At 38.6% G+C, this 24591-nt stretch overlaps 2 protein-coding genes across 3 annotated transcripts in view; one reads left to right on the top strand and one right to left on the bottom strand.

Annotated features, from left to right (window-relative positions):
* aopep (aminopeptidase O (putative)) overlaps nt 1–20351 on the top strand; it is an 89755-nt gene extending 69404 nt beyond the window's left edge. For both annotated transcript variants that reach the window (XM_079897035.1, XM_079897034.1), the window contains exons 14-17: nt 1665–1781; nt 12947–13033; nt 14017–14172; nt 19474–20351. In XM_079897035.1, coding sequence (XP_079753161.1) covers nt 1665–1781; nt 12947–13033; nt 14017–14157 — 345 coding nt within the window. In that variant the 3' untranslated portion in view covers nt 14158–14172; nt 19474–20351. The remainder of the gene's footprint in view (nt 1–1664; nt 1782–12946; nt 13034–14016; nt 14173–19473) is intronic.
* Nucleotides 20352–21327: 976 nt separating this feature from the next.
* Nucleotides 21328–24591, bottom strand: part of fancc (FA complementation group C) — a 31924-nt gene continuing 28660 nt past the window's right edge. Inside the window, exon 15 of the mRNA XM_079897033.1 lies at nt 21328–23320. Coding sequence (XP_079753159.1) covers nt 23180–23320 — 141 coding nt within the window. The 3' untranslated portion in view covers nt 21328–23179. The remainder of the gene's footprint in view (nt 23321–24591) is intronic.

The raw sequence follows: 24591 nt of genomic DNA, 5'->3' as shown, positions 1-24591 counted from the left end.
AGGAAGGTTTAATTATTTCCTCTAGTTCTACCTCGCCGGAATGCTCTCCCCACTGCGAGCTCGTGCTCGAAACGTGCTTCTCTTTTCCTGCTCGGCTCTCTGATGCGCTTCAAAGACAGCATTGATGTCTTATTCAACCTTCTGAAAATGCCGTCATGGTTCGTGGATGTAATTTGAAACCTTTAAATCATTTTGTGGTGTGTTTCGTCTGAGTCTTTATCTACGTTTCACATTGTGCCCGATCAAGTCTTATTTAAATTATGAATGAAAAAAAAATCACATTGAAAATCGAGGGGTCTAAATAAAATTGAATCCTAAACTATATAAACAGAAAGTATTATGATTTAAAGAGAATGAAGAAAAAAAAGTTACTGTATGATTCTTCACTATTTCACTAATAACCAATCAAATAAATGTTTACATTTAATTTCTTATTTTACTATATTTAGCAATATTAAAATATTGAAATAAATGACAAATATAAAATAATGTCATTGTCACATGACCCTGCAGAAATCATTCTAATATGGTGATTTGGTGCTCAAGAAACATTTATTATTATCAGTGTTGAAATAAGTTGTGCTGCTTCAAATTTTTGTGCAGACCACGATACATATTTTTTTACTAAAAAAAGAATACTAAAGAACAGCACATTATAAATGTCTGTACTCTCATTCATCTTTGCTCTATAAAAGTTGTAATTTCTTAAAAAACAACTACAGACCTCAAACTTTTGAACTATATACATATATGGACCCCACTGTATATGTTAGCTGAGATGTCATGCCCATTCAAACCAAGAGACGTATATCACAACTGTTCAGTGTTTTCAACCATATGTTTATTTTGTTTATGACATTTAAATACAGATAAATACTAGCAAAAACATTTATAGTTTGTAAAATATGCACTGATGTCTATGGAAGCAGCAATAATCCATTCAAATATAATTTGACGTGTTTTATTGATATCCGATATTCTACACATTGCGTAGTTAACTTTAAAGTTACTCTAATCTTAGAGTATTGTTGGTACAAAAGGAATAGTGCCCCAAAGTTGTCATCCTTTGGTGAATTTCTTAGTTTTGAAGCTAAAATCACACAGCCTTGGCGATTCGTGCAGAACCATCGTTTTTTCGTTGGGGGAATCCGTCCAAAATATTACAAAAAAAATTTTTTATCCTTCTGTTAAAATTATTTTACTAATCGACTGAACTCTACTGTACGTTAAAGGCAATTGAGGACGTTAGGTTTGCAGGACTTGGCTCTGATTCACAAAAAGCAGTGCACAATGCTGAGATAAGCTGCAGTTCGCCTTGCGGTGTCAGTTCTTATATGCTTTAAATTTGTTTTTTTCTATAAGCAACAAAATACGTGGAAGACTAAATTGATGCAGGATTTATATATGCAGTTGCAGGCCTAATATTCTGGAATAGAGACAGTAAATGCGTTAATAATGTATGTTCTCGCTCCGATAATTCAAAAGAATAATCGGATATGATGACATGCAGTAATTACTACATTGAAAGCTAAAGTAAAGTTTTATTATATTATGCCCGCCCCCCTTCTCCCAAAGTGGTGCCCCCTCAAAAATACTAGGTGCATGATGCCCCTGTATGTTAGCTATATGAAATTATTCACAACCCTTTTGTTTTTCTGTTTCAGTTGAGTCCAGAGCAGCTTGTGCTTCTTTTGGAGTTTCTTCTAGAGGAACCAAAGCTGAGTCTGTCAACGCTAAGACTCCTTCAGACTACTTATAACCTACAGGCTCAGGATGCTGAGGTAATCAACACTCCTATATATATTTACACCATACACTCTTGCATTTGACTGGTTACTTTGCCTCCAGACCTGCTCCCAGCATCAGTACTGCTTATCCATCAGTATATTTATCTTGATGATACCACAAAACAGTCAACAGTCTCAATAATTACATTGAATTCTAGGTTTAGACAATCAGGAAACTAAAAAGATTAAAAACATCTGTTTTATGGCTTCAGTGCATTCATAATGTATCATATTAGTGTCTTAGTAGTTCATAGTTTTCTTTTCAATGTTAAAATAGTCTCTTCTCTGCCAGTTTAATATGCAGAGATTACTGTAAGTAGTCTGAAGGTTCAGGAGAACTATTTGAAACAAACAATCATTAGTTTTCATTTTATTGAACGGTAAAAGTGTTTTTAATACCTTCTTTCTTTTGCCGTTTCCTCTCCACACCTTTTCAAATATTGACTAGAGGCAGGCTGAACTCATTTGTCACGTCTCCACCAACACCTCTTATGTTCACAGCTGAAAAACCACACCGATCCATCAGTCTTATCATTTTCTGTTGTTCTCCTTCTTGAGTTTGTATACCGTAACACTAATACTGCTGACATTTACTCTTCTACCACAGTGAATAAGTTGCTTGCATTTATTTGTAAGTAATCTCATCATTCTGTTTAAGATAGAGAGGTTTCGAAAATATCATGTCTACTTGAATTCCCTGAAACGTCCTCTCGCTTGGCCGTATCAGGCAAACGCAAGTGAAGCTATCTGATTTCTCCCAGATTATGGGGAGTTTTCTTCTTAAGACTTACAGGGGTTTCGGGCCGTGCTCTGCTCTCTTTGAGAAGCGCACGCTAGCCAAACGCTAACCTCTGTGGTATTTGCCTCCTGATTCAATTACTGTCCCGGCAGCCAATTAGGCCACGTTGTGATACTTAGTCAATTCAGAGGAGGCTAGCTTCTGTTTGGGAGCAAAATTTGGCAGGCCGGCAGTGACCTACCACAACGTTCTTTTGAAACGAAGCACTATTTGGCAGCACGAATGATGTAAGATAATACGAAATGTGACCACAGTAAGTCCCAGACTACCACAGTTAGTTTCAAACCGAGGCCCAATGGGAGGTTTTCATCAAGACCTTCCAGGAAAAACAAAAGGCCCTCTAAAAATAAATCAGGTTATTACTACCACGTGCCCCTCCCTCCGTCCCACCCGCTCTCTGGCTTCTTTTCTCTCCTGCTTCTCCCAGGCTCCGACGGTCATCTTTTCTTTCAGACAGATTTAATTCTCCTGCCCGCTATAGACATTTTTTGACCACTCTGAAACACCGTCACCATTTAGCCTCCTTTTTTCCTTTCATGAATTGCTGCTGACACGTAATTTTCATGTTTTAAAATAGACGTGAATCCTTATTAGCTGTGCATAATTATTAGCTCTGCCTGTAGATCGCTTTAAGGTCACAATAAAAATGAGAGGTGTGGTCGGCGCCACTCAGTCTATGTGGGTCACGACTGGGCGTTGTTCTCACATAAGAAATGAATCACTGGATGTATCATAATTAGTGGTACTTGCAAAGGCAAGCATGGCCATTAATATTGCTCAAACTAAGGGTTAGGGATTTAAACAAACCCCTAACCCTGAGTATTAAACTCGTCACGACTCGTTTACAGACGTGAATTATGCCTCAGATTGTGTGGCTTGTTGAAGAGAGGTGTGCTATTTGCTTTTGTAAAGCGATCAAACTTTTAATTTTTACCTGGTGCACAGTAAAATGGGTGGAAACATCCTGTAGACTTATGATGTATGATGGAGGGTTCTGAGCCATACCTAAAGACCAGAATATCATTAAGAACTGGGGCTTGGGATCTTTTGACTGGACCTGTAAGCAACCATCTAACAAACAGCCAGTGTAGCCTGGCAACTACGTTCAACATTATGGGCCTTATCTTACACCCGGCGCAATGCAGCGCCAAGCGCGATGCAAGTGTTTTTTGCTAGTTTCAGTCCGACGCAGTTATCATTTTCACGTCCTGCGCCACGTTGTCTAAATAGCAAATGCATTTGCGCCCATTTTGCGCCCATGGGCGTGCTGGTCTGAAAACAAGGTGTGTTCTGCCGCATTGTTGGCACGTTGCTATTTTGAGGCAACAGAAATAGACTGCACCATTGACCAACTGAAAACTGGTCTAAAGTCAATGACGCAATATTCATTTTTTTGTTATTTATAGAGCATGTTAGTAATGTGCACTCTGCTTATTAAGCACACAGGGACGCACGGGCAGCAGCACACAAACATGCCAAATATAAAAAATAAAAGGATTACAATGTAAAAGATTATTATTGTGTACATAAAGATAAGGTGGAATCCGGCTTGTCCCGTAGATGATCTGCTTATGTAAATAGCGAATCTGCCATGGCGTGAGCGCAACTGGCATTTAAAGGGAATGGGAGACTCTGATTGGTTTAACGCACGTAAATCTCAAAACACACCCATTCCTCATTAAGAGAATAGGGACAACCCTTTTAGACCATGCGCCTGGCGCGCCGACCATTTTTCCCGTCATTAAAATTAGCAAAAGTGGATTCGGACACGACCTAAGTGACCTTGCACCCTGCGCTTTAGACCATGCGCTTAGATCGTTAAAATAGGGCCCTATATCACTCTGGCAGTTTTACACACATTTAGTAAGGAACCACCTAGCAATGCCCTCGCAATCAGTCATTACCTAACAACCACATAGTAACGCTCTAAAACAACTCAGAACAGCTTACCAACTGCGTAGTGATGCCCTGGCAAGCACTACAGCATCTTATGTGGTCATTTTGCACAGACAAGTACCACTTGTTATTTTGTTTGCTTCGGATCTTCTTGAAAAAATTTAACAATTCAGTTTTTGGAATTTGACTTGACTTTAAAAGTTTAGTTTAAAATAGTATATAATCCATCTGAAACTAACCTGGTATTCCTTATGTTATGGGGACCAGATGTCCCCACAAAGATAGTTATATCAGTGATTGTTGACCTTGTGGGGACTTTTTTTTTAAGTATTTTTCTTATTACTGCTTATTAATGGTTTATAAGGGAATTGTTAAGTTTAGATATTGAGTAGGATTAAGAGATGTAGAATATGGTCATGCAGAATAATGCATTAATATGTGCTTTATAAGTACTAATAAACAGCCAATATCCTAGTAATAGGCATGCTAATAAGCAACTAGATCATAGTGAGAATTGGACCCTAAACTAAAGTGTTACCAAGTCATTATGTCTACGGAAAGTCCCCTTAAAATATGAAAACCCAACATGCGCATGTGTGTGTGTGTGTTGGAAGATATTTTGTTTATACTTGAATTATAAAGGAATAAGGAAACTATGATTCATTTAGAAGAATACTCGAGGGTCAACTTTAGGACGCGGTTTAAGTTAATCCGCCTTCAGTACAGCCTCCATTCCATTACACAATATCGTACTTCAGAACCCTGCGTAGGAGTTTCTGAGGTGTTTGAACAGTATTTGGGATGGATTCCGCTTAGATTAGGTATGCCAATCAGGAGAGAATAGCACCTCTCAGTCCTCGGTGTGTGATGTGTGCCGTGTATTTCGTGCGAGCACAGGCAAAAGCAAGAGGACTAAGCGTTGTGGTATGCCGTTTCATGTGAGGACTCGTGTGCGTGTGTATATTGCGCGCGAGTGCGAATACCATCTGTTGGTCAGGCACACAGAACGCATTGTATCACAGCTACTCTCAAAACCCGGTCACAAAGTTCACACGGACAACCGGCCAGGAAGAGAGCGATTGATAAAAGGCATATCAGAAGTTTTCTAGATGTGCTCTGTAATAGTATGCGTGTCCCTAGAAAAAAAAAAATCACGATGAATCGCAACATGGGCTGCTTGATGAGAGGTTAGATGACACCCGTTCCATTTGAAAAGCATTTTATTGGAATCCAAAAAGCATGAAACAGTGACGGCATAAAACAAGAATCTTTTTCATTTACCACACATACTCAAGTATTTAAAACCTCTGTGTGAACATTTTTACATAGAAATCATGATTCATCAGTAGGTTTGCACTTAAATTAAGGATAAAATGGTTGGCTTTAGAAACCTGGAATGTTGTTAAGCCCCAAAAAATATATATTTTGATTAATATTTTTATTATAAAAAATCGGTAACACTTTAGTTTAGGGTCCAACCTAAAATCCTACCCAATAAACTTAACAACTACCTTAATAACTATTAATAAGCAGTAAATTAGGAGTTTATTGAGGCAAAAGTTGTAGTTAATAGTTAGTTAACTAGTGAATTGGACCCTAAATTAAAGTGTGATCGAAAAATCTGATATTGTATGGTATGTGTATTATAGCTTAATCTGGTTGTGGATAAAAGTTGAGGAAAAATATCTTCAATTAAATATATACCATTCAAACTATTGAAAAGTTTGGGGTCGGTAAGATTTTTAAAATATTTTTGAAACAAGTCTCGCATGCTCAAGACTGCATTTATTTGATCAGTACAACCAGTAATATTGTGAAATAGTATTACAATTTAAAATAACTGTTTTCTGTGATGCAAAGTTGAATTTTCAGCATCATTACTCCAGTCTTCAGTGTCACATGATTATTCAGAAATCATTCTAATATGCTGATTTGGTGCTCAAGAAACGTATTATTATCGTCTACTTACATTGCGTTTTGCAAAAATGTACTGTAGGTAGAGGTACGTTTTTCCAATGAGCCTGCGTTCAATTTTTTGGAAACCGTGTTTGTGAACAAGTACTTAAAAGTGATTCGGCACACTTGGTTTTCCTCATATATCTTGCTTTTCGTGTATGAGAGCTCCTCTTTAGAGAGCGCAAGGATGCGTTTGCACCTGTACAGGCGCAGAAAGGCTGTTAAATGGTGATTTGAGCATGTATTATGTTCACTGTGGGGGCGTGCTTTCTTTTTAGAATAATCCTTTTTCCTCAACATCAGAATGAGAATAATGTGTGTATGCACCTGGGAAATTTTGCGTGGGAACTTTTTCCGTACTCAATAATTAATGACTGAGACCCAATGACTGTAACACGTTTCACTACATTAAAACTACAAGAAAGCACAATCATCATTAACCAAATAACTTGAAACGCACAGTAATTAAACTCACAGATCAAACAGGGACTTCTGGGATGATCTCTTCCCAGGGTGAAGTGACCCATGTCATTTAAAGGTTGCGCTCTTGACGTATTATGAAATATTGCATCACTGGTGATAAATGACCGGAGGCTTTTGTCTGGTTATGATGGAGCCTCTGTAGTCCCGCCATCTGCTGTATCAGGAAGTTCTTGTAAGGCTGGCATATCTTTATATCAATCTCAGTGTGTGCATAATGTCACCATGTGTCCAACATGGCTTAACCTACGCATTTTAAAAGGCACGTATTGGTTATATTAGCAAGTGCATGTGACCGTTTGGAAATAAGCTTGAGTATGCATGGTTACGGGTTTACGTGCATGTGTCGCTGTGCCCTCCTCTGTGCCCCGTTTAGACCCGGTCCGGCAGCTGCAGAGGGGATCAGAGTTGAGCTGCATTCCTGGGGAGACCCCTGAGGCAGGACAGCTGCAGTGTCTCTCTCTCTCTCTCTCTCTCTCTCTCTCTCTCTCTCTCTCTCTCTCTCTCTCTCTCTCTCTCTCTCTCTCTCTCTCCCCTTCTCCCTCTCCCTCTCCCTCTCGAGAGACGCAGTAATTACACGGGACATTCCACAATTTATTACTGCAAGCAAACGTGTACATGCACACAGAAACGCTCCCACTGATGCTCATGGCATGTTACTTTAGTCCGCTGTGGGCACACAGAGGTCAGCCAATAGTGATCAGACATACTGACCTCACTTTAAAGGAACAGTGCACCCACAAATGGATGAATGTTATCATCTACTCACCCTGAAATTCCTACGATTATGTTCTACACAAAAAGTGATATCTTACAGAATGTCCGGGTCGCTCTTTTACGTATAATTTCTGCAGTAATTTATACATACTTCCCTGCTACACAGAATGCAAAAAGCAGCAGAACAATTGAACAATACCTGGATGATGTACCGCATCTGTTGAAGCTCTGAAGTGCGCAGCTAGTCAACACTCTGCTATCCCACAAGGCCACTGGCTCTAAGATGACAGATATCTATAATTAAATATATACTGTACACAACTGTTCAAATGTTTGGGGTTGGTAAGATCTTTCAATGTTTTTTGTTTTTCTCACCAAGGCTGCATTTATTTGATAAAAAATACAGTAAAAACAGTACTATTGTGAAATATTATTAGAATTTAAAATGATTTCTATTTAAAAATATGTGACTCATTCCTGTGATGGCAAAGCTGAATTTTCAGCATCATTACTCCAGTTTTCAGTGTCACATGATCCTTCAGAAATTATTCTAACATGCTGATTTGATAATTGATTTATTACCAATGTTGAAAACAGTTGTGCTGCTTAATGTTTTTATGGAAACAGGATGATTTTTTTTTTCCAGGATTCTTTGATTAATAGAAAGTTCAGTAGAACAGTATTTATTTGAAATAGAAATCATTTGTAATGTGTCTTTACTGTCACTTTTGAACAATTTAATACAATTTTAAAAGTATTAATGAACGAATCATTTTTAAAAAAATCTTACCGACCCCAAACATTTGAACGTTAATGTATAAATTTATCAAATTAAATGAAATGTATATTATTTAATATAAATTAAATTTGTATTTTTAAGTTCAATTTAGTGTATAAATCTATATAATTAAATTAAATTATTTAATATAAATGAAATGTGTATTATTTAAGTTAAATTAAATTTGTATGTAAGTTAATTACATTTAAATGTATTACCTAAAAACATCCACCCAGTAGTCCATACTGTTCATAAGCTAGACTTAGGCTAAAGCTTCATGCAAGAAATAGACTGAAATGTAAGTAATTGGATGAACTATCCCTTTAAGCCAGCAGATCATCATTTAAGCAATTCTTCTCTCACATTCACCAATACCTCTTAAACCCTTCCTCTTCCCGTCACTTTTAATGAGTGAGATACCTAATGCTGCGTGCGTATTAAGTTTATTGGATTCTTCAAGTGTCCTTAGGTTAGGTTAATGTAGGTCAGGCTGTCTGACTGAACAAAATTTCTTCCTGTTGTGGGAGTTTAGGTCATTGTTATCATTAACTGTTACCACACCCCAGGCGAGAGCAACCTTTATCCCATACACACAGGTTTGCTTGCTGTTTGTGTCTAGACAGATGTGTTATTCTGTGTGTGTATCTGAGGTATTTGCCTTACTGCTAATTACTGATGTGTGTTTTCTCTAGTACGTGTTCTCGTATATATGGTTTATTATGAGGACACAAATGTCTATAATGACATGGGTATTACAACATAAACATGGTTTATGAGAGACTTCCTGTGTCCTGTGTTTCGAAATTCAAAACATGCAGAAAGTTTTCTGTACAAAAACCTTTACGGAGAGTCCCCGTAAAACACATATACAAGTATGTGTGTGAGTGTGTGTTTCGCAAGTCTTTCACAAATTAACAATGCCCAGCCAGCAGTTCAAATTGTGTATTTGCCTGCCAACATTTTCACTTAAAAATTGCTAAATAGCAAAGAATTTGTGCCAAAGAAAACAAATATTATTTATATTGATTTCATTTATCTTCTGAAATGTGTTGTGCGCCCCAAGACCTACAGTACACTTTCACATCAAAACCAAAAGCAAACAAAAATCTGAACATGTTTTACATAAGACATTACATCTATTTTATGTTGTTTATTTCATTGAAAGTTACATTTTATATTTAAAAAGTCCATGATAGCTATAAATTTAAAAAAAATAGACAGCATACAGTGCAAAAGATATGATTATAACTTTCCAGATTCATTTTTATTTAATTTTCTTCCTGTGAAAGCTTGGTTGCTTTTCCATATTTGATTCAAAGAGCACAAGCCACTCGCATCATCATAAATCAGGCCGGTCGATTGGTCACAAACATTTTGTTCCTCATTAATTCAATTTGCTGGCTTACCAACGAGAATAAGTTGCCACATAGATTTCTGATCTATAAATGTGCTGCCACAGATTTCATATGGGTCCCTGCAATGTACTGTATTTTTTATTGTATTTGCTTGTTATAATGTAATATGTCAGGTTTTATCTTCTCGCTAAAGCACCTTTGTTATGTGCATATAGCACTTGGCGAGTGTAAATTTTGTAAAAGTGTTAATTTTGTGAAACTGACTGAACAGTGGATACTGAAATCATGTCTGTGCAAACTTTTTCATGAACAACATTTGGTTCAAAAAATGCATGACACAACATCTGACACATGAAAGAGAAAGAACAAAACAAGAAACGCAACAGCGATCAGCTGAAATGATAACGTTTGCAGGCAGGTGAAGACAGAGGAGACTGCGGAAACCTCATTCCTCGTAATTGCACGGTGACATTTGAACATGTTGCTTAGATGGTGATTTGTGACCGGAAGGCTCTTTGCAGTGCCGCTGCTTCCTGTTGTTTTCCTGAGTCACTTCACACCTCGTTTTAAAGCAAACATTCTCACACACTTGTACACACACTCACACAATCTAACTTCATTAATCATTAAACTGCCTGCCACCTTCAGGCACCGCAAACTCCCGGCTATTCAGCTTCAATTAAACCCCTGCTGCGTGTGGGGGAGCGAAAGACTTTGCTTAAGATCACTAACATGCTTATTATGATGCAGAACTATCATGTCCATCCTCTGAATCAGCAGATTCACTTAAGCAAAATTGAAAGCATTTGAGGCATAATGTTAGTTACCACAAACAAAAAATTCAACTCGTCTCTCCTCAAATCTGGCTTACAGTCAGGAGTTACAATGGAGGTGAATGGGGCCAATGCATAAACCTTGAAGTACTCAATAGTTTAGACACACAACGCAACCGTGTTAACTTTAAGTAAAAGCTTCTGCCAAATGCATAAACATGATGTTAGTGTGAAAGTAAAAAAAAAACCTCAAACGACTAAAAATTCATGATTTAAACATGCACTTGATGCATTTTAATAGAATTAATTTAAGTGCTTTTATAAAATTATACGGTTCAGATTTCTGTTTTATAAAGTAAAAAAAATTGCATCATTCACATTGTAAGTGCCTCACTTGCTTCGTTTCCATTACCCTTCAAATTAGAGGTCTGCGCGGGACTGTTTTTTAAGTCCCGCTCCCGCTGGGGTTATATCCCGCACCCACCCGTTCCCGCTATACACTATTTGTTCACCCGCTGTCTGCTTAGAATAATTTTCTTCCCGACCCGACCCGACCATCCCGCTTTATTATAGATCTCCCAGAATTTCACATGTATATTTTCACAGAGAAAATAAAAATGTAGTCTGCACAAACATTTTTTTATTATTATTTTATTCGCCTTGTCAATATACAAAATTTAACATTTTGCTGCAGACAGTAGGGGAAAAAATATCGCAGTGAAAAAAAAGAAGAAGTGTAGGCTATTATTTTTATTCGTATTATCAAAATTCGTAACATTTTGCTGTTAAGCAAATACAATCAATGCATGACAGAAAGAACCGTTACTGGTCCGTGCGTGCAGCGCGTGCATAACGGTCCTGAGTAGCCTACAGGGCAGACTGTAGCCTATACCGGGTGGTCGATAAGATTAAGATTAGGTAAAGCGAAGATATGCTGTTCTGAAAGAACGTCGGCGTCGGGAACGTGATATTGAATGACCGACCGCTCCCGTTCAAATTACACCAGAGTTACCGACCGCTACCGTTTTTTAGTCGGAAATTTAATACCGCGGCGCAAAATATCTGGTCGGGTCCCGCGGATCCCGCGGGACAGCCGCGGGAATGCAGACCTCTACTTCAAATTGCTCAAATTGCGCAAATTGAAATTGCGAATGGAAAAAACAGCCAATGGAAACACGCCAATTTTGCAATAACTACTATATATCGCAGAAAAGTTTTTATGCTCACATGAGGTGTTTTTTCAGGCAATCCGAAAAAGGAATACTTCGCAAAACTGCAATGGAAAGTTATTTCGCATTTACAGGTCACCTGGCATAACGTAAAAGTCAAAAATTCTTTAAAGACGGCGCGGTATGTTTGGACACGAAGACGAGACAGTTCTTTATTAAACTTTATTCAAGAATTACAGGAATACTGGATTCTAAACAAAAAAGAAATGCCACAATTTATCCGTTGTTTGGCCATGTTTGGAATGACTTATCGTGAGAGGAAAAAAATACGTTTTAATAACATTGGTTAATGGTTTTTATTGACATTTAGAAAATATCGCAAAAATTTAGCGCAAATCTGTAATGGAAACCAGGCTAATGGAACCTTTTTTTTGAAAACAAGAAACTTATTATTTTTGCGGTAAACTCTTAAAAATAAAGGTTCTTTATTGGATTTGATGTTTCCATGAAGAACCTTTAACATCCATGGAACCTTTCCATTACACAAACAGTTCTTTATAGTGGAAAAGGTTCTTCAGACTATTTAAATATTCTTCACACATGACCACACTGTCATGGTTCTTTTAAGAACTGATCACTGAAAGGTTCTTTGGGGAACCAAAAATGAATCTTCACTGTGAAAAACACTTTTTGGACCCTTTATATTTAAGAGTGCACATTATGCCAATGTCATACTGAAAATGGAATATTCCTTTAAATACGGTCACTCCTAAAAACTGATGAGTGTGCCAGTGAAACAAATGTGTAATGAGATCCCCCTGGCGTGTATGAGGTCAGGCTTTGGGCCGTGCTCAGCGCTGCTGTTGTTAGGTCACTGTGAGGAAAGAGTTGAATGACAGCAAAGAACCAGAACGGGAATGAGAACGAGGGAGAGACAGAGCCAGTCTGTGATCTCTCCGCTCTGCTGCGCTAACACAGCCTCCATTTATACGCGAAAGAGAGAGAGAGAGAGAGAGAACATCAAGCGTCAACAGAGCACACACCTCCACTGACACACGCTTGCTTCAACATAAAACACACTGATAACAAAACCACAGAGTCATGCGCTTTCCCAGATTTCCCCATATGCGTGTGATTCTTACAGATGGTGACGTCCTGTGAGCTCAATGTTATTACAGAGCTGTTGGACTGCTTTCATCTTGTTTAATCACTTTCTATCTGTCTCTTTCTTATTAGGTGAAACATCGCTGGTGTGAACTTGCGGTCAAGCATAAACACAGAGCGGCATACCGAGACGTTGAGCTCTTTCTGATCCATGACCAGGTACATGAGTGGTTCTCTAGCGCTTTGTTCCCAAACTTAATGAGCTGTCTTTATAGCCAGCCTTTTAAGGCATGCTCATATTTTTGCTGTAAAATGGAAAATTGCTTATAAAATGTACTTACAGTATAAATGTATATTATGATATTTCAGTCAAGTTGATGCCTTTGAAGGGAGCTGCCTGTGTAGGTAGTAGCAAAGTCCTTTTAGGCAAGTCGTGCCACTCGGCCGCCATCTTGGCAACGCCTCCGGGCAGCTATTTCGGACTAACAAGACCAGGCTCCTATCTAAATGAATGGGCAGAGAGTCAGAACTGCACTTTCACTGGTCACCGGGACATAAAAACTGCATGTATAGAAACAGCAGTAAAATATGATAAAAATCGCTGAAAAAGTTTGATGACTTTGCCCCAAAATAAGGTTTAAAATGCCTTTTTCCCCACAGGTTATACTTTTACTACGCATGCGCAAGGATTCACGTTCACGACACCAACTTCATTCACGTCTTTATCCAGAATGCCGGTGTTGTGCCAAGCACTTAAACAATTATATGTATTTAAATGTCTGAAACCTAAAATAAACATTATGTGGTTAAAAACACTGAACAGTTGTGATATAGCCTATGACAAGCGCTGAGCGCGTCCGTCTTTGGCTCAGCGCCAGTCACAGCGCGAAAGCACAGGTTGAATATGGCAGTTATGTCACGTCACTGTACATTCGCTCCTTAGTGGTCAGCTGCTGACTGTTAAAAGCAGATGATTGGCTTTCCAGCGGGAGGGGCGGGACATGTGCATACAACCGCCATCTTTGCCGTTACGGATTTTCCTTATATAGTTGTATTGAGGATTGAGGAAGTGGCATGTCTCATATAAATTGTCTCTGGTAGTAGGCAGTAAGGGAGCACACTAGGTTTAGGAACAGAGCTTAGATCTCTTTCCCTCATAAAGAACACTTCTTGATTCTAGTGTGTGTGTCTGTGTGTACTAGGCCATGGGTGTGTATTTGTACGGTGAGTTGATGGTCCAGGAAGATGCCCGGCAGCAAGCATTAGCACGCCGTTGTCTATCCTTCATTAAAGATGACATGGACCAATCAGCACGCAGCGTTGTGGAGGAAATGATCCTCTGAATTCAGACAAATCAGGTAAGAGTGTCACGTCCCCTTTGACCCTGACTGTAGTTTGAAGTCAAAAAACGATTTACAGTTTAAATCAGCTCATTCTGGAAAAAAAAGGTTCCACAATCAGCTCATGAACCGTCAATCGCGTTTAACCAAAAAAATCGTATATTATGTAAGAGCTGCTTTGAAAAAAAGTCACTCAGATGCAGAAGTCCTAAAAAAAGCCCTTTTGTTTTTACTCCCAACGTTATTAAAGATCCACTCCCAGTGTCCTGGCCAACGCCACATTCACATTCTTCCAGAAGCTCCCGCCTGCCTCATCTGCACTTTTCCAGGAAGCCTGTCGAGATCTGTTTGTATTATGATGAATTCGGAATGTGCTCCTCAAACAATTCCCAAGCACCAGAAAAGAAACGGGTCAGCAGCTTTTTTATCCAGGGCTTTAGGCGAGAGGTGGATCCCTGTGCCCTTACTGCATGAAATTCCTGCCTCCACAAGGGAGGGATTCCCTGGGTCCACATAATTTGTTGCTTCCTTAAAAGCTGTGAAGGACTGATATATTGTGGTAACCGTGAACGGAAGAAAGAGTAATTGTCTGGCTTTGAAGCCGCCTATCTCAACATCACGCTAAGGTATTATTCTGTTTAACCGAGCAGCACAGGCCGCTGCCCAGCCAATGGGAAAGAGACAACTTATGGGCCCTGAGATAAATCCATTAGTCGTCTCGCTCCAGAGTTTTTGGTGAAGCTGTGGTGCTTTTAATCTGCCGACAAGACAGTTTTATTTGTTTGAGGACTCGGAGGAGACGGGCAGCTTTTCCAAGACGTTGTGGTTTATGTCGCTTGATTTGGATGAATCACGCCGGTCAAAACGATCATTCTGCAATTTGTGCATCGCTAATGCAGCATTTTGATTCTGTTTGTCTTCAGAGGTCAGCGTCTAGCCGCTGTCAATAAATCTTCGGTACACACACTGGGCGCCTGCCTTGCTCGGACGTGCCCTGAAATGTGCTAAACTCTGATAGCAGGTTACACCTGTTGTTTTGAAGCACGCTAAACAAAAAGCTATTAGACCTGAATAATGGGTGTTGCGCTTAGATACGTTTTTGGGTGAATGATGTGTCACTCGTCTAATCATTTATGAAAAAATACTTTTCTATAATGAGAATATTTTTATAGGATATAAATTTAAAAGATGTGATAAAACTGTCCTGATATGATAATGAGGAAAACAATAGTTAAGTAGTTTGATATAATCTTTTATTAATATTTGAATAAAACTTTGAAAAGTCAACCAACATGGATATAACTGTAAATTTTCATAGAGAGGATATCCAATAATCTGAACTTTTTATTACCAGGGCAGTTGAAGCAGTATTAAAATGGCTAAAACTAAACCATAAACTAAAGCTTAATAGAAATATATAAAAAAGAATTGCTTAAAAAAACAAAATTGCTTAAATTAAAATGAAACCCTAAAATATAAAAAAATTCAAAACCTTTTTTGAAAATAGTGAAAATATATTTTAAGATGTACACTCACATGTGCATATTTAGCTGCGTTGCATATGTGACCCTGGATCACAAAACCAGTCACAAGTCGCACGGGTATATTTGTGGCAATAGCCAACAATACATTGTATGGGTCAAAATGATCGATTTTTCTTTTATGCCAAAAATCATTAGGATATTAAGTAAAGATCATGTTCCATGAAGATATTTTGTAAATTTCCTACCGTAAATATATAAAACATTTATTTTTGTGAATGAATGCAGCACAATCGCGAACATAAATGGACAACTTTAAAGGCGATTTTTTGCACCCTCAGATTCCAGATTTTCAAATCGTTGTATCTCGGCCAAATATAGTCCTATCCTAACAAACCATACATCATTGGCTTATTTATTCAGCTTTCAGATGATGTATAAATCTCAATTTCAAAAAATTGACCCTTGTGACTGTGACTGTCCAGGGTCACATATTTTAAACTGGATTTTAAATAATCTCTTTATCGTTTACACTCGTACACATCATTGGTTATTTTCTTTCTTCAGCTGCGTTTGAAAGCTGATGTCAAAAAACATCCAGAGAGATGTTCCCTCATTTCTAGATGTGAAAAGCAGGCCTTGTTTAAGACTCAGCCTGTGTACTTCAGAAACAGTAAAAATATCCCACAAGTGTAAGAGAACTCTTGAGAAATGTGTCGGGCTGAAGTCTGAAAGTTGGAGGCCTGTGAAATGCGTCTTGATGGGGATAATGAGGGACATATCGGCGGCCCAGCCAAGCGTGCTCAATCGCAGGAGAGCAAGAGGATCTGCAGGTTTTGCCTTTCATGTTGCTGGCTGTGTGGGTTCCTGGCGTGCTGATTTGTGACTTAAGATAAAAATCACATTGCCAGGGATTACCACACAACCGCCGCTCGGACGGCTGCCATGGCAACCAGAGGCACCGTCTTCACGCAGCTCCAGAAAATAGAAATAAAAGACGACGTGGCTTTTCTCTGTGGGCCTCCGACAGGATGACAAGAAAATGCAGAGGAGGAACGACGGCGTGGGTGAACGAGTGTCGAGGAGAGACTCTCAGAGCAGGTGCAGAGCTTAGCTGATTGGTGAACAGTGATTGAACTCTTTGTTCACAGTGGCTAAGTTCTGCACCTGATGAGAGGATGACAGACAGACGGAGAGAGACCTCAGGGAATGGCTTTTCCCCTCTTTTCTTCAACCCAATGCAGATGTGAAGTGCTAAAAGTGTAATTATTATGCATTCACGAGAAACGGAAGACAACTTGTAAGAGAGAAAGTCGGTGGAGGGTGTCTGTAGTTTAGTTTGTATTAGAAGACTTTCTTCTCAGCAGTCTTTACCAATGAGGTCTATAACACCTAGAGAAAGGCTTCTGTTAGCATTTTGCCGATCAGTTGTCGAGTGGCTAATCGCTCAAGAAAATGACATCACGGCTAGGGATATTCCTTTAGACAGAAAGTCAACAAATAATCTCCTCCTGTTGAAAAGTTTGAGGTCAGTAATGCTACTATCAGACTTACAGTATAACATGCCATGCTATCACACAGTACGTTAAGGCTCTTTCCTCAAAGTTGCATCTCTTAATTTATCCTCTTAAAGCACTGCAGCTAAAATATTAAAAAATAATAAACCAAATCGACATAAAAATTGATTAGTTGGTGGTTGAGCGACTAGTCAACCATCCTGTTCATCATCCCTATTCATGATGACAACACTGCTGGTTCAGTGATGCTAACAGTACAAAGCCTTTCACCAGCTACTTTTAAGAGCACTCCATAACAAATCAGGAAAGAGAAAGATGCTGTTTTAGCCTAGCAGGCCATGCTAAATCCCAAAGTACTGGGTCCATGTGACGCAAATTTCGCAAATTTTTGTAACCGCATGTACTTTGTACGTGCAGGTCGCATATGCGCACTGAATTTGTTTTGCACTAACCAGTTGTTCCACAAGGTGGCGACACTGGCCCAGGCCCTTGTTTCACAGTAAAAAATGAAACTAGAAAGACGGAACAACAACAACAAAATATCAGAGACTGCAACAACAAACAAAGATGAAACTTTCTAGAGCACACATGTTGACCGGCTATGTTCGCGCATGCTATCAAATGGAGTACACTTTGAAAGGCTACCCATTCGACTGTACGCACACGCTAGCGTACGTGTAAAAAACAACGGTGTATACTTTGGGCTTAACAAGCCTAAAAAACCAAAAGCCCAAAAAACTTTGACACCTGGTTTTCATAACCTGATATTTTCCAGATCTCTCCCATCGGACTGAGAATTCATATATCATTGTGCAAATGCTCTTTGAGGGTTTGTGGAGTAAAACTTTATCGTAGCAGTGCAGTACGACGCGGTTGCCTTCGTAATGAGCTGATTGTGAGATCCCTTCCAAAACGAGCATAACAAACTCTTGCCGAGAGCGCTCGGGTTGGCATGACAGATGAAGATTGAGTCTGAGATGGTGGAGATGGCTGTAATGAGGGCTGAAGAGAAACAGACTGAGCTAATGGAGCCCACAGTGAGATGAGGAGCCCAGGAGTTATTGTCTTCCTCCTCCTCCTTTTTCTTCTCCATAGGCTCAAGCGTCTTATAGAGTCTATGTACTTCTGTGCGAAAAACAAAATGATTTTGCTCTCTCCTACTGCTGGGCCACAAAATCCAAATGTAATCCAGAGGAATTCTGGGAAATGTGGACAGGAGGAATGGAGCAAGACCCGGCCACACAGACCAAAACATCTGCATCTCTGGACTGTAAAAACAGCTCCACTTTTAGCTTTGATGGGTGAAATATGAAAGACAGCAATTGAGACAGGAAGCTGTGCTTAAAAGGACCTCAGCACATTGAGTTAGCGGACGGCCAGCGGCCAGCATGCCGTCTTCTAAAGTCATGACAGATGTACGAGTTAAATATGAAGCTGAGGAGAAGCTGGCCATAAATGACTATATTTAGAAAGTGTTTAAAGATGCATTACCATCCAAGGCTAGTAAAAATGGAATTAGTTGCACGGGCCGTATTTAAAATGTCATTAGGAGATATTTTGTGGGAAATGAAGTGCTAAGCACCTTCAGCTGAAGCGTATTATCCCATATCTGATCCTTCCATCAGCGTGAGTCATATGTGAGCGTGTGCGAGAGATAGATGGACTTGGCCTCCCGTGCCTACTGAGCTGATTACAGTACTGTAGAAACACTGGCTCAGTTCAGCAGGAACAGGAGTCTGGTCCACAGACAACTATCCACACACATGTATCTCACTGCATTTTAACTGTGCCAACCTTGGGAGACGCATTAGTGTTGTTATTGTGAACTAACATTGAAACTACTGACAAAATACTACATAGTAAAATTACTTAAATGCCATTAGGGGCTATTCCCCCAAAACTATTTTAAATAGCATTTTAGTCATTCTTTTATTGAGAAATACATGGAATATTTGTATTTTTAAAACCCATTTAAAATAAACTACTGAAAAGGTAGAACGTTTATTATAAATAGTAAAAAATAAAAAGATAGTTTGGTTTTGTTTGAAAGTTTGGTCACACTTTAGGGTCCAATTCTCAATATTAACTAACTATTAACTACAACTTAATAGTGTAGACTAGTTAATAGTGAGAATTGGACCCTAAACTAAAGTGTTACCTTATTATTTAAAATCATTTTATATAACGCACTTTGAATGACCATTTTGTATGAAATGTGTTATATAAATAAATGTATCTTGCCTTGATATATTACGTCTGATGTCCTGAGAATGAATCATAATGTTTCATGTTGTAGTGATTCTGGCTCTTCTCTTTTGCAGGTTTCAGATCTGTTTGGTCTGCAGTCACATGTTCAACTCAGGGAAATCAAGCAGGATCCCACTGTCACAACAAATGACAAATGGAATATGCACAAAAAACAAATCACTGTCATTATTAAGGCGATTGTTTTCCATCATTGCAACAATTCAATGTTCAAGCTAGAAGATGTGAAATAAAGCCAAAATGTCATACTTTTGTATTGTCAGAAAGAATTAAAAAACAAATATTGTACTCAAATGTGTGTCATTCTGAAGTATTGGAAGGCTGGGCTACCTGAACTTCCTCACCAAGGCACAGCTTGTTTTTTTGTCCAGTCCCAGAATCCCGATCAGATAGGAAGAAAATGTTTGTGGTAGAAATATGACGCATGTTTACATGCTAAACATGTCACCTTATCCTCACTGTTAGTGTTTTTACAACACCTCACACATTCTGGGACGTTTCTGTTGCCGATTTGACACATTTCTTTGTCTCATATAATAGCCTTTTAATTGTTCAATGAATATTCAACTGGTTGCAGTTATACTAGTAACTATTATGTGACAATTTATCTACTTCAAATGAAAGACATTATTGATATTCTTATAGTTTAAATTCAGTATGACCCAGTTTTGAGTGATAAACACGTGCTTGAGAGGGTTGAATAGGGAAAACGCTCAGAGGAAATGGTCCTACAGGGAGACAGAGACCCACGGAGAAGCACTAGTGATGATGGAGTCTAGAGTGTAAAGTACAGAGACTAAACTATTCAGGAGGCCCTTCCCTGGGATTCACTCACACACACACACACACACACGCGCGCAGATCAAGGTTATAATCGTTAACGAAAACTAACGAAAAAACGAAAACTAGGTGGGAAAAAACATTGTCGTTAACTGAAATAAAAATAAAAACGAGGCATTAAAAAAAAACGATAACTAACTAAAACTGTAATGTGTGTTTGGCAAAACTAACTAAAATAAAATAAAATTATAGAGTAAATGTCCTCAGTTTTCGTCTTTGTCAAGGTCTTTCATTTTTTAACGCTATTTAAAACACGCAGCGTATTCGTTCAGCTGCATTTCCTTTCCCTGCTCTCCCTCTGTCTCTCTGTCACTCATACGTCTCTCACATCGCGCACACACACACACACACACACACACACAGCCCCTCCCCTCCCTGCACACCGCGTCTCCATGAGAACGAGTGTTCGTTCGACGTTGAAAGCAAGTTCGCTAAAGGTTAGTATCTCTATCTCGTGAACACCTTACAATCACACATTAAAAAGTGGTATCAAAATATTTTAAATTCTGAATATAATTTTGTCAGTGTGTTAATGTCGACCCGAGAAGCGATTGCGCCTTTTTTAGAAAGTTAACTAGTCGCAAGTTTGAGGTAAGATGCACTTTTTGGTTGTGGTTGTTGATGTCAAAACACTATATAAGCTTTGATTCAAATATTAAATAATGTTATGTCATTTTTTTACTTTTACACTTAATGTTTGCTGCTTCAATCCAGATAAGTAGGCTATTGACTGTAGGGAAAGTGGGGTGAGTTGTGCCAGTTTTTACTCAAAGTGACTTTAAAGTGAGGCCATGGCAGTAATTCCTTCAACTTAACGATGTACATATATTTCAGGATGTGGTGCATCCCTGAGAACAATAACTTTGGATCTGAAATAAATTGTTTCAGAAATATAGCTTTTGGGGAAAAAGTGGTCTCATGGCACAACTTGCCCCTGGTGCGGGGGAAGTTGTGCCTTTAGGGGAATACATTGGGGTAAATTGTGCCAGTGATTTCTGAAGTAAAACAGAACATTTTAATGTTATGAACTGTAATGCTATATGAAAGCAAGACAATTTCAATACAAAATTACTAATTTAAGGTTTATTTAGATATTGTCACCCTGGAATACCATAGCATGTGTTTTTCCTACTATGGTCAATTGCATAGGGATTTTGTATTGAACATAACTCTGGATCACAGTGTCATAGAGACAAGGGGGCGGGCTCATTTTACTCAGACGACCAATCAGTCTCTCAGGATCATTGTGAAGCTATCAAGCTACGCCCTAGCAACCATTTAGAGCACCATAGCAACACAATATATGATATTTGTGAATCATTTCAGGCAAAAAGGCTTTGGCAATAGATGCCTGTTGACATAGCGCTGTCTGTCAATTATGTAACATATAAGAATAAAGTGACTAGGCTAATTTCTAAACATACTATTGTGACATAGGCCACTTAAAAACAGAATAAAACTTCTCTTTACATAGTGCAAACTCAAAACTGAAATCAGTGTTAGCTAAATTAAACAAATAGCAGGCAGGCCTAAGTCAAACAATGATGAGGCATGCCCATCTCCTCACTTCTCAAGATTATCCCCTGTGAGTATGTAGGTCTAGGTGGTCTGGATCTGGCACAACTTAACCCAGGCCCTTTGGCACAAATCACCCCAGACCCACAAGTTTGAAAAACTAGCATGATCCAGCAGTTAAGAGCTAACATCATGCTAACTGTATAGACTCATTGTGTAGCCTACTAAAGCACTAAAACATGTGTGAAATGTTTTCAAACTTGTCTATAATTGTTCAGACACTACAATCAAAAAACCTTAATCATAGAAATTTTACTTTGAAAGGGAAAAAACTGTTTTTTGCACTAAAATGTGCTTAACTCTCATGCCATGTGTCTCTTTGGAGGATGAGTAAAAGTGATTGCTTTTCAAAATTATGTGGTCACATGACCAATTTCTTCTATGGTTTTCCAGAAACAAGGGGTGGAACTACTTCCCCCCTGGCACAAATCACCCCACTCTCCCCATAGGGTAAATTTAGTATAGGGTGTGGAAATTGTACAGCTGTGGTATTTGTATAGGGTGTGAATTCTGTATAGAAGATGTGTAGATTTTTGGTACAGCGTGTGGATTTTGTAAGAGGTAAAGGATTTTCAATGGGGTGTGAATTTTTTTCTAAAATTGTATTATGTTTTTATTATTACACAATACTTTTTCTGACTTTTTTGAATCTTGCCCCTGACAAATAACCCAAATTACAAAAAAAGACTAAAACTAACACTAAAACTAATAAAAACTAAACTAAAACTAAGCATTTTCAAAAAATAAAAACTAAACTAAACTAGCAAACCCACTTTAAAAACTAATTAAAACTAAACTGAATTTGAAAACAAAAAGTCAAAACGAAATAAAAATAAAAACTAATGAAAAATGCAAAACTATAATAACCCTGGCGCAGATGTGAGCGATCATGTGGTGAGAAGGACTCCGGCATGCTCTCCTGTCAAAAGAGTGTGTGGGAGGACAGTGAGCGAAGACAAACGGCGTGTTAGCTAGACGGAGCTCCGCAGTCAAACAACAAAGACGCAGAGTCCAAACACTCACGAAATACAACCGCAGATCTGACAGCAGTCACATCGGTGGAAATTTACTTTCTCAGATTCACGTTTGATGTCATCCAAACACACAGATAGAAATAAATGTGTTCCTTTTATTTGGCTCAATACATCAAGTGCGGAGGCCCCTCTTGGGTTTAGGGGGAGAACACCCACTGCTTTTAAAGTTAAAAACGGCAGCTGGGCTTCTCTTCTATAAATGCCATGTCGTCCCACCCAGCATTTTGATGCGTAACTGAGCCACGCCAGGATTCCTTGTCCTAATAAATAGTTTCAGAAAGCTCTCGAAGCTAGGAGTTTTTATGTGAGTCTCTCAGGTTTGGAGGAGGGTGTCCTGAAGCGTCCTCAGCCTGGAATGAACTCTGTCATCCCGCGAGGCAGCACTGTTTAGTCTGCAGCGTACTGAAGCGAGGATCCACAGTGCCCTGCGCTTCACAGCGGCCTCAGTCAGCACCTGCCAGCATCAAAAAACACACACATTTGGGTAATTAGCCCTCACAATTTCCACTGGACCACAGAAATTAAGTGTGTGTATTAATCATTATCTATTTTCATGTTGCAAAACCCATATGCTGTTCATTTTTCAATGGAACTAAAAAAATTGAGGTGCATTCACTAGTTCGGTGCTGATTTGATGGGATTGAGACTGTAACGACAATTCTTTTATATATATCTATATATATATATTAGTATAAAAAACGTTCTATAAAAAGCATTTCAATATGTATGGTGCAGCTCACACCCTCATTGAATTTCGCCATGTTAAAATGACATGACTGGCTGAGTTTTACTAAACGTCAGAGAATCCTCACACTCACTGGCTGCTGCCTCTAGATATGCTAGTAGAGTAGTGTAGTTTGTTGATGCAAGGAGTGAAAATTAGACAATGGAACACTTATTATCGTGTTTTACCAGCGGAGACAACGGAGAAACGAGTACCTGTATGACAGAAGCAGAAAAGGTTCCACCACATGAGAAATAAACATGCATTAGTAAATCATAATTATGACATAAGAAGTTGAAATTATGAGATACTAAGCCATAATTATGAGATAAAAAGTCAAAATTATGAGATTAAAACGGAATATGGCCTAAAACTTCAAAACTGCGAAATAAAAAGTCATCATTTTGGCATGTGTCAAAATTATGACATTAAAACTTAAAATGATGACAAATTGTTTTAATTACCGGTAGTCATAACTGACATAAAAAGTTGAAAGTATGACAAAGTTATTAGATTTAAAAGATTAAAAAGTAAATTATGACTAAAAAAAATTATATGATTTAAGAAGACTTGGAATATAAAGCACAAATCAGATTTGTGAAAAACTACTTTTATGATTCTTTTTGGCTTCTGTTTGTCAGATTCAGAGTTTGAAAGCCCATGGTCACTATGAACTGTCGTTGTATGGGAAACACCTGCATGAATATTCAAAATATCATTATCATCAATATGAATTATCCCTGTATGTAAACAAAGTTGAAGCCTAACCTTGCCATAAAAGAGCCACTCTCAGCATTCAAGCAGTTGGGGGTAAACTTGTTTTTAAAGTGTGTGTGCGTGCGTGCGTGTGTGTGTGTGTGAGACTGAAACGCTTCTGATTTTAAATGTGTTGTAAACCCAACAGCCTATTTTATTCTGTCGTTCTCTGCATACCACACGAACTAGCGTAGGATCAATAAAGGCACTGATGACAACTTAATTGGACTGCGCAGAGCCCTCGT

The sequence above is a fragment of the Squalius cephalus genome (genome assembly GCF_949319135.1).
Source record: "Squalius cephalus genome assembly, chromosome: 16".
NCBI lineage: Eukaryota > Metazoa > Chordata > Actinopteri > Cypriniformes > Leuciscidae > Squalius > Squalius cephalus.
Note: the sequence above shows the minus strand (reverse complement) of the source record. Positions and strands in the feature narration are given on the sequence as shown.